The 13,808-nt window shown below is 41.0% G+C and overlaps 1 protein-coding gene and 1 long non-coding RNA gene across 2 annotated transcripts in view; one reads left to right on the forward strand and one right to left on the reverse strand.

Annotated features, from left to right (window-relative positions):
* vps50 (VPS50 EARP/GARPII complex subunit) overlaps positions 1-13,808 on the reverse strand; it is a 139,286-nt gene that overhangs the window by 114,430 nt on the left and 11,048 nt on the right. Inside the window, exon 4 of the mRNA XM_049602366.1 lies at positions 13,581-13,652. Within this exon, the coding sequence (XP_049458323.1) occupies positions 13,581-13,652 (72 nt within the window). The remainder of the gene's footprint in view (positions 1-13,580; positions 13,653-13,808) is intronic.
* On the forward strand, positions 859-4,455 carry LOC125904753 (uncharacterized). The gene is made up of 3 exons (XR_007451520.1): positions 859-932; positions 2,991-3,067; positions 4,301-4,455. It is a non-coding gene; the product is annotated as an uncharacterized LOC125904753 (long non-coding RNA).

Raw genomic sequence — 13,808 nt, forward strand, 5'->3', positions numbered from 1 at the left:
TTTCCGCTGCATTCAAGTAGTATAGGAAGGTTCAGTTTTCCCGAGGTCATTTTTCAACTTAGTGGATGCTACAAAGAAGATTTTTTATATTTTAATACTGAAAACATTTAAAAAGACATGGTTAGCCGTTTCTGGTGATATTTAATGTTGTTATCAACTATGCAGAAACACTTTTTAAGCTTTATATCAGTGATTTTATCCCAGACTTGTTGTTGTGTTCTACTAGTAGACTCTACAATGCCTAAAATCACAAAAATATTGACTTGGTATCATTGATATTATAGTTTATGCAAATAAATAACTCACTAATCTATTTTACTCTACACGGGCAGATATTTACTGTAGCCTATCAGTGTTTGTGTGATCTTTGTCAGTCGGAAAATCATTTACCCGATTATTCTGACATCACTTGAATGCAGCATAGGCCACCTGCCTGAAGGCATGTTGCAGCACGTCACTTCTGCGTATTTTCAACTGTTCGTTGCTGTTGTGTCCGACAGACATTTTACAACTTATTCGTTTTTTATCTACAACGAGGAGTAATTTGTAAGCAGTGGAAACTTTTATTTTATTACTAAACAAGCCATTGGCGGCTGCCGTGGCCGACCACTTGTGCGTCAAATGGAGTAACAGAAGAAGGAGGGCAAGAGGACGACTGAATCTGGTGAGTGAGCAGTTTTACTCTGTGGTAGCTTTTGATTCAAAGTTAGCACTAGCTCCAAAGACTGTTAGAGCAGTGAAAACGTTTTCATCAGCTAACTGGCGTGGCAATGTTAAGACACATTTGGCTAGCGGTGTAAAGCATTTTAACGGACATTTTCTCTTCAAAGACACACAGTAAACAAGCTGTTGGCGCTGCTGCCCTGCCAGACGACTTGTGCCTCGAGTAAAGTAGAGACGGAAAAAAGAGGGTGACAGGACAACTGAATCTGGTGAGTGAGCGACCGCGTTTTACTCTGGTGGCTTTTGATTTAAAGTTAGCACTAACGTTAGCTCCAATGACTGTTAGAGCAGTGGGGGGGAATCACGTTTTCATTAGCTAAACTGAAGTGGTAACGTTCAGTTAATGTTAGGACACATTTGGCTGGCAGTGTAACTTTAAAGCATTTTAACGGACATTTTTCTCTAAGACACACATAGCTTTTGTAGCTGTTTGTGAGCAGTGAAAACAACATTTTAAGTATTAATACTGATGTTTTCACTTGTTAGAGTTAGCAGTTAGCAGTGAAGACCCTCCACACTCCCCCACCCCCCACCTCCACACGCGCGCTCAAAATCGATATTTTGAATCTTCTCCTAAACCTAATCTCCAGTGTTGTGGCCGGTTGAAAAGGTTGCTCAAAAGGATATTTGAAGCTCCTGTTTCTTAGCATTGGAAATTTTTGCTCTTGCTACACTAATTGCATATTTTTTGTGTAGTTTTTCACTCAAGTTATCTGCCATTAATTGTTGGTACATCACCTGTCAAATGTTAACTGTATTCATGTGACCAGGCTGTGATATTGCAGTGTGCATGTGACCCTCTTTACTTCCACAAAGTAACATTAGTCTCTCTTGGTTTTTTTTCTGATATTGTGTTGCAAGTCTCCAGAAGAGATGTTGTGGAAGTGTAAGTACTGCCCTTTCATCTGTGACAAGAGAGCACAGCTTTTAAGCACTATAGACTAAAACATGGGAGCTATGCAAGAACAGAACCATTCCCATGTTTACACCAGGAATGTCTATGTACATTCAAATCACTCAATGCACTAAAAGTACACTTATCCCGCCTTCACACCAAACCTTCAGAACAGCAACCGACTGTAGATGTACCAGTAAAGTTTTGTTGTCTGTCATGTGGGTTTTCTGAGTCATGTACTGAAACTGACTACTTTAGTCACCTGCATAATGCACACTTAAAAGTCAACCATAAAGTCAGTTGCCCTTATAAAGACTGTGACTTTGAAAGCAGTGTCTACTCCACGTTCAAAGCACACAAGAGTAAAACACACAAGGGACACAGCTGGAAGAGGTTCAAGTCAGAAATCATTGGTTGTGATTATGATGAAGGTCATGATCAGGATGATGCACAAGAGCAAATATCACATGCTGATGACATGTCAGAGTTGGAAGAAGTTAGTGAAGAAGCTAGTGAGAATGATATTCATGATTTAGGAAAGCAGCTAGAGCACAACTTAGCATCTCTTCTGTTAAAGATGCAAACAGTTATGCACATACCAGAGAGTTCTGTGCAAGAGATATTACAGCAGCTTTGTCAAATCAATAAGCTGTCAGAGCCACTTCTGCACAACAAAGTGAGGGCTACACTAAATAAATACTTTGATAATGTGGATGATACAGTTGTGAGCGAAATTACCAGTGCTGTGTCAGAGTGTAACATGATGTCATTTTGTGCCAAAGATGGGCCCTTAGAAACTGCTAAAAAGAGAGCAGCCTATGTACGCAAAGAGTTCCCACTGGTCAACCCTATTGAGTATGTTGTGGAAAAAGGCAAAAAACCACTTGCATATGTCCCCATTGTTCCAATGCTCCAGAAACTGCTTAACAAAACTGATGTGTTAGACAAAGCTATGTCAGAAAAGTCCATGTACTGCAGGAATACACATCTTATGCAGATGGGCAGTACTTTAATGAAAATTCTCTTCTTGCAAGAGATTAATTCACTATTGGTCTTGTCCTTTACATTGACGACTTTGAGGTAGCCAATCCTCTCGGAACGTCAAAACTGAAACATAAAATGTGTGCAGTATATTGGGTCATTGCAAACATACCTGCAAAATACAGGTCCACCCTCAACTCAATCCAGCTTGCTGTACTATGCAATACCTCTACAGTTAAAGAGTGTGGTTATGCAAAAGTTCTGCGACCTCTCATCTATGATCTAAAGATATTGGAGCAAAATGGTGTTTACATAGAGTCACTGGGTGCAAGTGTGAAGGGCACGGTCTTATATGTTGCCGCTGATAATCTTGGTGCACATTCTCTTGCAGGATTCCTGGAGAGTTTCAAGGTCGACAAGTTTTGCAGATTCTGTCTAGCAAGCAGCAAAGACACACAGCAGCAAGAGGTATGTTCTGGATTCTTTCAGCTCAGAGACAAAGACTCTCATGATAAGCAAGTGCAGGAGGTGAGAGAGGACTCAGAACTGACTCAGACTTATGGTGTGAAAAGAGCATGTCCATTAACTGAAAATCTTGAGCATTTTCATGTAGTGACAGGGTATCCTCCCGACATCTTGCACGACCTCTTTGAAGGCATTGTGCCAACTGAGTTGTGCCTCTGTCTTAAAAATCTGATTAGCAAGAGGTATTTCACGTTAGACACACTAAATCAGACCATCAGACACTTTAATTATACATTCACAGACAAAACAGACCGCCCTCAGATCATCGGAAAGGGATTTTCCACCAAAGGAAGCATTGGTGGAAATGGCCATGAGAATTGGTGTCTCATAAGGCTCCTCCCACTTCTTATTGGTCACTGTGTTCCTGAGGGTGATGACACTTGGGAAATTCTGATGCTTCTTAAAGACATAATTGAGCTGGCTGTGGCACCAAGGCATACTGAAGAGACACTGCATTTCATGGAATGTAAAATAACAGAACACAGGTGGCTTCTGCAGTCAACTTTTCCAGGTTTTCAGTTAAAGCCAAAGCATCACTATCTGGAACACTATCCTTACCTTGTGAGGAAGTTTGGTCCCTTGTGCGATGTCTGGACAATGCGCTTTGAGGGGAAACATAAGTTCTTTAAAAAAGCAATTCACAACGCTCAAAATTTCAAAAATGTTGCAATGACACTCGCTACAAAACACCAGAAAGCAGTCAGTTACCATCTTGACTGCAGCGCATTTTTCAAACCATCGGTGGAGATGACAAGGGTTACCCCAGTTTTGCTTGCCTCTTTCCCTTTGAATGTTCAGAGAGTATTTGCTCGAGACATTGCAAAGGTAGATTCTGTTCTGGATGTGTCATCTGTCTGTATAGATGGAATCATGTATCATCCAGGCATGATCCTCTCTTTTGGCTCATGCTCAGGTCTCTCTGAATTTGCCCAGATTGAAAAGATTGTTGCAGCTAACACAGAAATCCTGTTCATCTGCCACAAAATGACCACATGGTACTGTGAACATTTGAGATCTTACCAACTTGTCTGTGGTGATATCCTCCACACATGTGGTCAAAATATCGGAGCTGAATGATGTCCTCCGTTATCAGCATACAGGGTCCAAGGAGAACTTATGGTAACATTAAAACGATATGTTATTTGCTAAATTCTTGTGCATATCCTTTCTCCCCAGATGGCTCTGCAAGAGAAATTCATCATGAGGGTTATTGTCTCAGAGGGAGACATCAGAAAATTGACAATGACAACACGACCGGACACACTTGAAGATTTGATTGGCTGGCTTAAAGGCACTCTCCAAGCAAATTACAACTTTGTCCTGCAGTACCAAGACCCGACTTTAACAATGAACTGTGTAACCTTGAAGATGTCTCAGAGCTCCCAGATAAGCCAACAATTAAAATCATCCCTATGATTGAATTGGCACCAGTCACTCAACCAGTTGAACAATCTTCATTGTGTAGTGACGCAAGCAGCCTGGCAGACACGAGATCCTGTCCAACTCCTCTCTGGATAGAAGTGCGCCATGGCCGGAGGTGTTTGAAATTCCTAAATTTTCAGTTGATGTTGAGTACCGACTCCAAGGTAACTTGTTATATCTAAGAGATGGAACCTATCTTAAAGTGACAAAAGAGTTGAAGCATGATATCCTTGAGAAATTGGCTGAGGTCATCTATGCATTTGATGCATACCCAAAAAAGGAAGATTTAGAGGTTGTTGCACAGGCTTTAGTAGAGGCGCACCCATGTCTTAAAGAAGCGGGGTCACCCTCTGGCTGTGTTGGATGGAAGAACAGTTTGAAGTTCAAGGTTGGAAATTACAGAGCCAAAATGTGCAAGCGGGGCCGACTTGACGTCACTGTCAACAGTGGTAAACGTGGAAGATACTCAACAAATGGCGACCCTCCAAACAAGGACGTCAAGAAGCCAAGGAAAGGAGAAATAAATTTCCTGCCTCAGTATCCAGAGGGGTTGGATGACCACAACCTGGAAGCAGCTCGCCAGGTTCTAGTCAATGAGATGATGAAGGCAAAGCCAAATGGGTCCCTTATTAAGAAAGAGATGGATAAGACCCTTGCTCTTCGGAGAAAAGAAGTTGTGACAGACAAGCCTGCAATTACCCAGATTGTACAGCGATGGCCAGCACTTTTCTCCGAAAACGAGGTTTGTATGCCTGTTTTGAGTATTTACAAAAAGTGGTCAACACTGTGTGAGAAAATCGTGTTGAGAGTCATAAATGTCTTTCATTTGACCATGAACCTATACGTTATATTTTCAGGTGTGTTACGAGTTCACCCGAGTGGTGGGGAAAATCTCAAAGAAAACTTCTTTGAGGCACTTGACCGTTCTCGCCAAACTTGATGGACCTCTTCAGGAAGAAGAGGGGCCTCAGTGGACAGCTTTTAACTGACCTTTTACGTCAGACAAAGGTAGGCTTGTCTACCTAAACTGACTGCCTGTCTTGCCTCTCTATTATTCCTCCTTTCTTCTCATCTCATTACTTTTCACTGCTCTCCCATTTCCATTTCCTCCTCATTTCTCCAACTCTTTATACTTTGCTATTTTCTTATTTTTATCTCTCCTCTTCTGTCCTTCTATCCACTCCTCTCTGCCCAGGAAGTTTGTAATAAAGTAATTAAATTGTGGATTTTCTGGTATCTCTTTAACCATATACAGTATGAGTGTACTTAGTTATGTCCACTATCTTCCAGACCACTGAGCCAACAGACATCAGGTGCCTTTGTCTTCGGGGACTGCCAGTCGTCTTGGGGGATGACCCATCTGCGTTCTTCAAAACCTGCTCGGTAAGTAACTGAATTTGTTTTGAATATCTGCATTATTGATTCACAACGCGACCATCTGATATGAATTTACTATAACAAATCAAATTACTGCTACCTACTCTAAATTACAAATTAACATTGTACAAAAGTTTGAACTTTCACCTTTGTCTTTATTTCTGTGAAATTGACATCAGCTAGTGTGAGATGGGGAGCAACAAGTAAGGACCCTCTTTTATTTTGCTGAGGACTATGGAAAACCCTTACATAAGTTCTTACTTTTTGAGATTAAAGAACAATACTGGTCTTAAATTTGTATCAACTGCAACAATTGCGTCTGTATTGGAAATAGTTTTACACAACTTTTCAGCCTGACTTGGACTGAAAAAGCTCTCCATCTCTGCTGAGCTACAAAACCATTTCAGCACACGTTTTCAAACGGCTCTTGTAATGCACAGATCAAATTATGGTAATGTAAAATTGTCATTGTCCTTTCTTAATTTCTGTGGTCAATACAGCATTATTGACATTACAATGTCCTCTCTTTGTCTGTTTCTTTTTCTGTTAGGATGCAACTGACAAGGACTTGTACAGTGAAACTCCAGTGGGAATCCTCTGCATTGAGAACATCCTCAACTCAACCCATCCAGAGTGAGCATCGTCTGGAAGGGAGTGTGGTAATGGAGGAGCTGGCCAACCTGCCACAGGCTTTCTGTCTCCTTTTTGGACTGATTTATGCATTGCACTTGGATTACCCCAAGTGCATGAAAAGCACCTTCCACTTTATTCAACAGGTCATGCTAAACCTGGGCAGAGGTGAGCTGAAACCCAAAATTCAATCTTTGAAGAATCAACTATCTGTGTAAAACAGGGTCTGGATACTTATAGCACTGCTCTGGATCTGAGTGCTGTAATGTTGCACTTTAAAAAGTACCATGTTTACTGTGGGCACTGTTTGATATGCAAGTTTTTTTATGTATTGCCACTGATTTTGCTGTTTGATTCCATCCTGATTGGTGTATGATTTTGTTATCAGCACTGATCTAGCAATTTGGTTCCATTACTATTTCAAGCTACAGTATGTTTTATGGCATTGACACTGATTTTGTAGTGTAATTCCATGTTGATTGGTGTATGTTTGTGTTAATAGCACTGATCTACTTTCATTCCTATTGCATTGGCATTGATTTTGTAGTTTTAATGCCATCCTGATTCACAACAGTGCATGAAAAGCACCTTCCACTTTCTTCAGCAGGTCAGGCTCAACTTGGGCAGAGGTGAGGTGAAACCTAAAATTCAATCTTTGAAAAATTAACTGTGTGTTTAAAACGGGTCTAAATACTTATACCACTGTTCTGGATCTGAGTGCTTGGTTACTTGTAATGTTGCACTTTAAAAATACCATTACTGTAGACACTGTTTGATATGCAAGTTTTTTATGCATTGCCACTGATTTTGCAATTTGATTCCATGCCAATTGGTGTGTGATTCGTGTTATAAGCACAGATCTAGTTTAATTCCTATTGTTACCTATGTTTAATAGCATTGTCGTTGATTTTGTAGATTAATGCCATCCTGACTGAGAAGAGTACTATTTGATTTTTTTGATTGCAAACCTGTTTTGTTTGATAACATGATAAAGACAAATTTAATTAAACATGTTGACAAGAATGTACTCCTGTGGTTTTGCTTTTTATTTTCTTAATCTGTATAGTTTTTTTTATTATTATTATTAAACAGATTTTATTTGTAGTGGAGTAATTGGACAAAGGAATTTTTAAGGTAAATCAACTTGGAGGTTACTGTATTCAGCTTAAAGTTATAAGTGGAATAAATATGTAAAGCAATTGATATTACTAATGTTTTTATGTTTAATCAACTTGGAGGTTAGTGCACTTAACTTTAAATTAACAGTGGAATAAACGGGCAAAGCAATTAATATTACTAATGATTTTAAGTTGAACAAACTTGGTAGTAAGTGTATTGAACTCAAAATAACAGTGCCATCCACTAATTTTTTTGAGTTAAATCCACTTAAGTTTTCATCAAACATTACTTAATTTTTTTAGGGCAACCAGTTTCCTAAAATTTTTTAAGTAAACTCAACTTATCCGGGTTTACAGTGTGGGGGAAGTTTCAGTTCTGCAACCTCAGCACTAGATGCCACTAAATCCTACACGCTGGACCTTTAAGCTGATGTATAACTGCATAAAAAATGCCTGGTTGTTTAAGTTAGTGTTGAGACCTCCAGTAGTTCAGGTTTTGGGACAGATAAGAGTTCAGATGACAAATACAGTCAAAAACAGCCCTAAGAAGTAAAATACAAGCATGTGTGTGTTAGCATGGCAACAACACGCAGCCAAAGTGCGTCTCTGGATCGTGACATTTTTGTGTGTGCTGGAGTCTAACTGTGCGAAAAAGCCATTGGCCCTGAGACGAGCCCCTGTCACACGTGTCAAAGATGCCAATTAAGCTTGGATACAGTGGCAGAAAAACAGGGCAGCTGTTCTCTTCTCCAACACTACAGAAAGTGTTCGAACCTTCAGTGAATGACACAGTAAAGGGGCAGAAAAAGGAAGAGGAGGGATATTTATGCATCAACACACCAGCTCATACACACCTCCTCAGCAGGTGTGAAGAAGGAGCGGCAAACAGAGGAACAAGTTCATACAGAACATATGGTACCAGTACTGTATCTCTCCACCCCCCGCAGTACACACAAACCTACATCATGCTGCTTTACAGCATCATCATCCGTCAGGAGTAAAGCGAGTCACACAACAGCCCCATGGTGAGAATCTGAAAGCACTATTATCGCATCTTCACACACTGGCGACTATGTTCCTCTGGGGGCTTGGATCTGTGTGTAGTGGAGTCAGTATGTGTCCAGTATGAATGCACAAATATAAATTACCCGCCTACAGAGAGGTCTTTCCATCAGTGGAAGCAGCTCTACTTTGGTGAACACGAACACAATCCTCCACATGTGTGACTTTCCAATACAATAAAGGTCTTTGAAAAATATGTGAGGGTTTTTTTGCAGTACACTGTTAAATTAAGTCTGATTTTAAAACAGGGAAAAATAAAAATTCAGCAGGCCCTTTAATGCTGTGTTCTACTGGTGTATTTCAAATCTTCTCCTGTATCTCATTTGCGATTAAATAACATTGATTTTACTAGAATTCAAGCCTTAAAACTCTCCATATCGAACCACATCACAGCATAAAATCAATCACACCGGCTCCCAGTTATGGCAACAGTGTTGATTTGCTAGTATAAAACAAAGAATATTTTCAAGAAAACTTACTCTGCCAAGGAAAAGTGTTGTATTTTTGACCAGGTAAGTACAAGGAAGGAGACTCCATATTTACTGATACTAAATATCCATCTACGGTGTTCAGGGAGAAAGGGAGTGATCAATACAGATATACTATGCAGGATTTTCCTAAAAAACAATGTATAGATTCGTGTTGGTGAAGATTCTCAGTCATCCAGGTCATAGTAATCCTAAGGTTCGGTTCACTTTCACACTGCACTTTTTAAAGCGGCCCAAACTGCCTGGACGACATCACGCAGTTACAACAGCTGCTCGTTCAGGGGCGGTATTGCCCGAAACGACCACTAACCAGGAAGACAAAAAAGCATGACGAAGAAGAAAACTCGGCTCATCGACTGGCCAGGGTTTGCTCGTTTGGTCCACACCAGAGTTTGAATGAGCGTTCACACCACTCCAAACGAACCAAACTATCCATGGAAGCAGACCAGGGTTCGTTTAAAGCGCACCAAATAGTGCCAATGTGAATGCGTCCTTAGTTTCACAGTGGTTAAAGTCACAAGGGACCATCTTGGTCCCATCTAAACCTAACAACACCCATGATGGCCAGATGGGTCGACGACTCCACACCAGTCATTTAGAACTGAAGAAGCTTCTTGAATGAAAGGCGAGACGTCTTCAAGAAATGCAAGCAAGTCCGTTTCCTAAGATATAGCACTTATGAAAATGTATACAGAAGTAATCCTTCTCAATCATCACTGTGATGACCCACTAGAAGTGTGTGGTGAAGTATTTTTCTGTAATAACTCTGCCCTCTGCCTGTATTTTCTTCTTTTCTGTGTCTGGGATATTTACGGGCGTGTAAACCCACAGCACTCAGGTGAAGTCAGGGCTTAACAAAAAGGCAGCAACCAGGTGCCAAACCGTAAGCCGCATGCATGCAAGCGAAAAAATCCCCACAAATGACGTGAGGCAAACCGCCAAACATAAGTGGCTTTTACCTTCTTTTTTGCTGGTGAGCGTTTTTATTAACAGTACCCGACAATCCTGAATTGTAGAGCGATAAGTATTTCAGATTATTAATTATTAATTAATTAAATAAAAGATAGCCGTTTATTCAACGAAACAACAGATCCATCTCCTCAGTTTTTCTGAAAATGTCTGACTGATCAATGGGATCGAGTGAGGTTTGAAAGAAAGTGGACGAACACAAATACAATATTTTTTTGTAAATTTTTCTTTTGTTTTGGTTTTTGGTTGTTGTTTTTTCTTTATGCATGTATATATGTAACGCTGTTGCATGTGTATACTTACTCTACGTGTATGTGATATTCTGTTGTCTCTTTCTAAACGCTCATTGTAAAAGATCTGTGGAATTTAACATGTACAACTGCAAGATGATGACTGTAATAATAACAAAAAAAAAAGAAAATTAAGCTTGAAAAAAAACATTTACAAACAAATGAAAGGAGATCGGTACTGAAGGTTTTTTTTTTACAAAAGCCTCAGGGCAGTGAGGTAGACAAACATGTAGAGGGTTTGCTCATTTAGGCTCAGGATTGCAGGTCTGTATTGACCAGCTTGCTGTGAAACATGGCTGTGGATTTTCTGCCTGACAGCACACTGGACCAATAACCACGGCTATTCCAGTGAGGTGCCTGCCGGCTCGCAGCCAGAGAGAGAGAGACAGGGAGAGGGTATGTGTCAGAGCACGTTTGTGTACTCTTGGGCTTTACTAACTTGTGGGCCTCACCACGCCACAGGCCACAAAGTCTGGAGCCTCATCTCAACTAGACAGACAGCTCTGTGGGCAACTGCCAAGAACGTCAAAAGTGGGGACGTGGGGGAAGAGCGGCATGTATGAAAAAAGAAGGATAAGTGGAGGTGTGGAGGGAGAAGACGTGGCAAAGTACAAAAAAAAAAAATAAAAGCAGAGCTGAGGGAGCTATGAGAGACGAACAGGTGTGCGAAAGTACAGAAGCTTGTCAGGAAGGAGGGGAAGTGGGCAAAATCTGCACTGGACTGTGAGGATTGAGGGTGCAGAGGGGAAAAGAGCTGCTTTCTCTACCACGTGGTTCTAAAAATAGAATTTGTTGACAGGCCAGCTCTCCGGTCTGAAACTGCGAGGAACCTGACTGACCTCAGAGTGACGGCCGCTAGGTAAATGGTCACAATCCCTGACGTCAGACCACTCTGCAATCAGAGTTCAAACTATGGCTATTTGGCTTAAAGGGCCACCCATCAACAAATAAAATCATGGTGTTTAGGGGCGTTAATGTTAATGTGTCTAGCCTCAGATACACTAAAAATGTCGCTGTGGTCTGGGGTGGGACAGACAGGGACTTTGTAGGAGCCTGAGATGAACTGCTATGACATATTGCAGCAAACACAGAAATTCTAGGCTTTTATCTAAATGAAAACAGGCTTTTGTGGAATTATTTTTCAGTTATATTAGTTTTTCCATGTCTGCAGTGTCAGCCAGCGGGTTAGGTTTTAAGCAGTTTTCGTTATTGTCTTTTTCCTGAAAAGCCACCAAATGGACCTTGAGGTAAGATTGTTGTCAAATGCTGTTTTCATCTCGCTGTGGGACCACACTGCTCCGAATAAAATGGCAAAAGTAACTATAAGGATCTGACGTGCCACTTGTGCACATCTGGTGCTGCATCTTAAGAAACACTGTAAACCGTTTCTAATAATAACTCTCAAGCATTGCACTCATCTATAGTGACGCAGCAGCACAAAAGGAGATGAGTCGTCCAATCCAAACAGAAATCAGCAATAACAAAATGTCTCAAATGAAAAATGGTCTAAACTCGAGTTCCACGTATTAGCTCTTTCAGCAGCCTTCAACGGTACTTCATGGTGTTGTGCACTATGGTTATGTGGTCCAAACCCAACTCGTTTGGACAAGAGTTTCAGACTTTAAAATTTGATCCAAACCAAAATTACCGGTGAAACTTTCCCCGGGTCATGGTCCAGACCAGACAGTCGATCCTTGGTCTGACGAAAAGAGGTGGTCTCGGTCCGGATCAAACTGAACCACAAGTTTATAGAGTCAGTTGTTGTTGTTGTTGTTGTTGTTGTTATTATTATTATTATTATTGCTATTCATTTTAATGTGCTTATTTATTTAAATCTAATGTTATGTTGATTGTTTTTTGGCGGACGAGGATACGAGGATACAATAGGAGAGGAATGCAAACCTTAGATTGGACCTTGGCTCAGACTTAAATCAGCACGTAGAGTTCTGGCCCACAAGTACATCAACGAATGATCTTTCACGCCAACACGAACAAAAAGCCCTAAAAGTGCCATGTCCACAGACTCATCTCCGTGCCAAATGAGCACACTATATAGAAATAAAGGCTGTGCAATACAGCTGAAAGCCAAAGAAAATGATCTGTGGCCTTGGTTACATTTGTCTTTTCATTCTGTGATCAGATGTGCCAGACTAAAATGCAGCTGTGTCCACACATGAGTCCACACTTGACACTTCAATGCGACCTGCCTGACTGGATAATGATCGAATATATTTCCATGAGGATACATTACCTGGTCCTTGTCCGCAAACATCGAATATAAAACAGGTTTTTTCTGTTTAAAAAGAGCAAACGTGGGAGGATAGCAAGTATTCAGACATCCTTTAAGTGGTTCCGTCTCCAGTACGCCATGATCTCGAGCACCCACCTGCAAGCTATGTGGTTTGTTAACATGACATAGCAGAAGTGCATATTTAACAATCCGATGTGTGGTAAAGAGCGACACTCACTTGCTGTTAGGACAAAGCGTGAGAGGGAATTAGTTTGACCAGACATTATGACAGGAGAGGTTTGAATATGTTGGACTTCAACAATTACTGGATAACGAAAACTCTAGTGCAAGAAAGAACCTTCTTTTCTTTATATTTTGGGGTTTTTTGTACTGGTTGCAGGGCCCAGTGGTGCACAGTGGTGTCGGACAGCAGTGCTACAAGACAACAGGCCTCAGCTGTGCTCCAGACCTGGCTTTCTCTTTGCTTTTGCTTAGGAGAGGAACTCCAATGTGGCGTTAAAATGATGTGAGACCTACATTTGGTAAATTATCTGGATTGGGCCCACGTACTGTCCACATATCACTGAGATCTGCACTCAAGGCGAACCAGGCCACTTCAGCATGTGGTTTGGCTGGTTGTATCCCAGTGCGAGCAAGATCGAATCTCTTAGCGTGCAGACTTGACAGTTAATATGTCCTGGCGTGATCGGATGACAAAGCGTAACCAGAGCCTATGCAGACCATGTTTTCTAAGGTCGAGAATGTTGATGATTCAAATATTAATCTAGTTTGTCTTCTTCATTGTGTGTGTGTGTGTGTGTGTGTGTGTGTGTGTGTGTGTGTATGAGAGAGACAGAGAGAGGTACTTACTGCAGCTTGTTGTCTCTTCAGCTTATCTCTGTACTCCTCCAGCTCCTGCAGGTTCAGCTCAGGTGGTAGTTTCTATAATCACACACACAAGCACAAACACGCAACCTTATTGTTTGTAACAACTCATCCTCCTACACAGGTGAAAACACTCGCGACTTTTGCAAACACATCCGCAAACACAGTCTGTAAGCACTGCGTACTTCTATACAGCTGCATGCTGCTTCCAAA

The sequence above is a fragment of the Epinephelus fuscoguttatus genome, linkage group LG17, assembly GCF_011397635.1.
Source record: "Epinephelus fuscoguttatus linkage group LG17, E.fuscoguttatus.final_Chr_v1".
NCBI lineage: Eukaryota > Metazoa > Chordata > Actinopteri > Perciformes > Serranidae > Epinephelus > Epinephelus fuscoguttatus.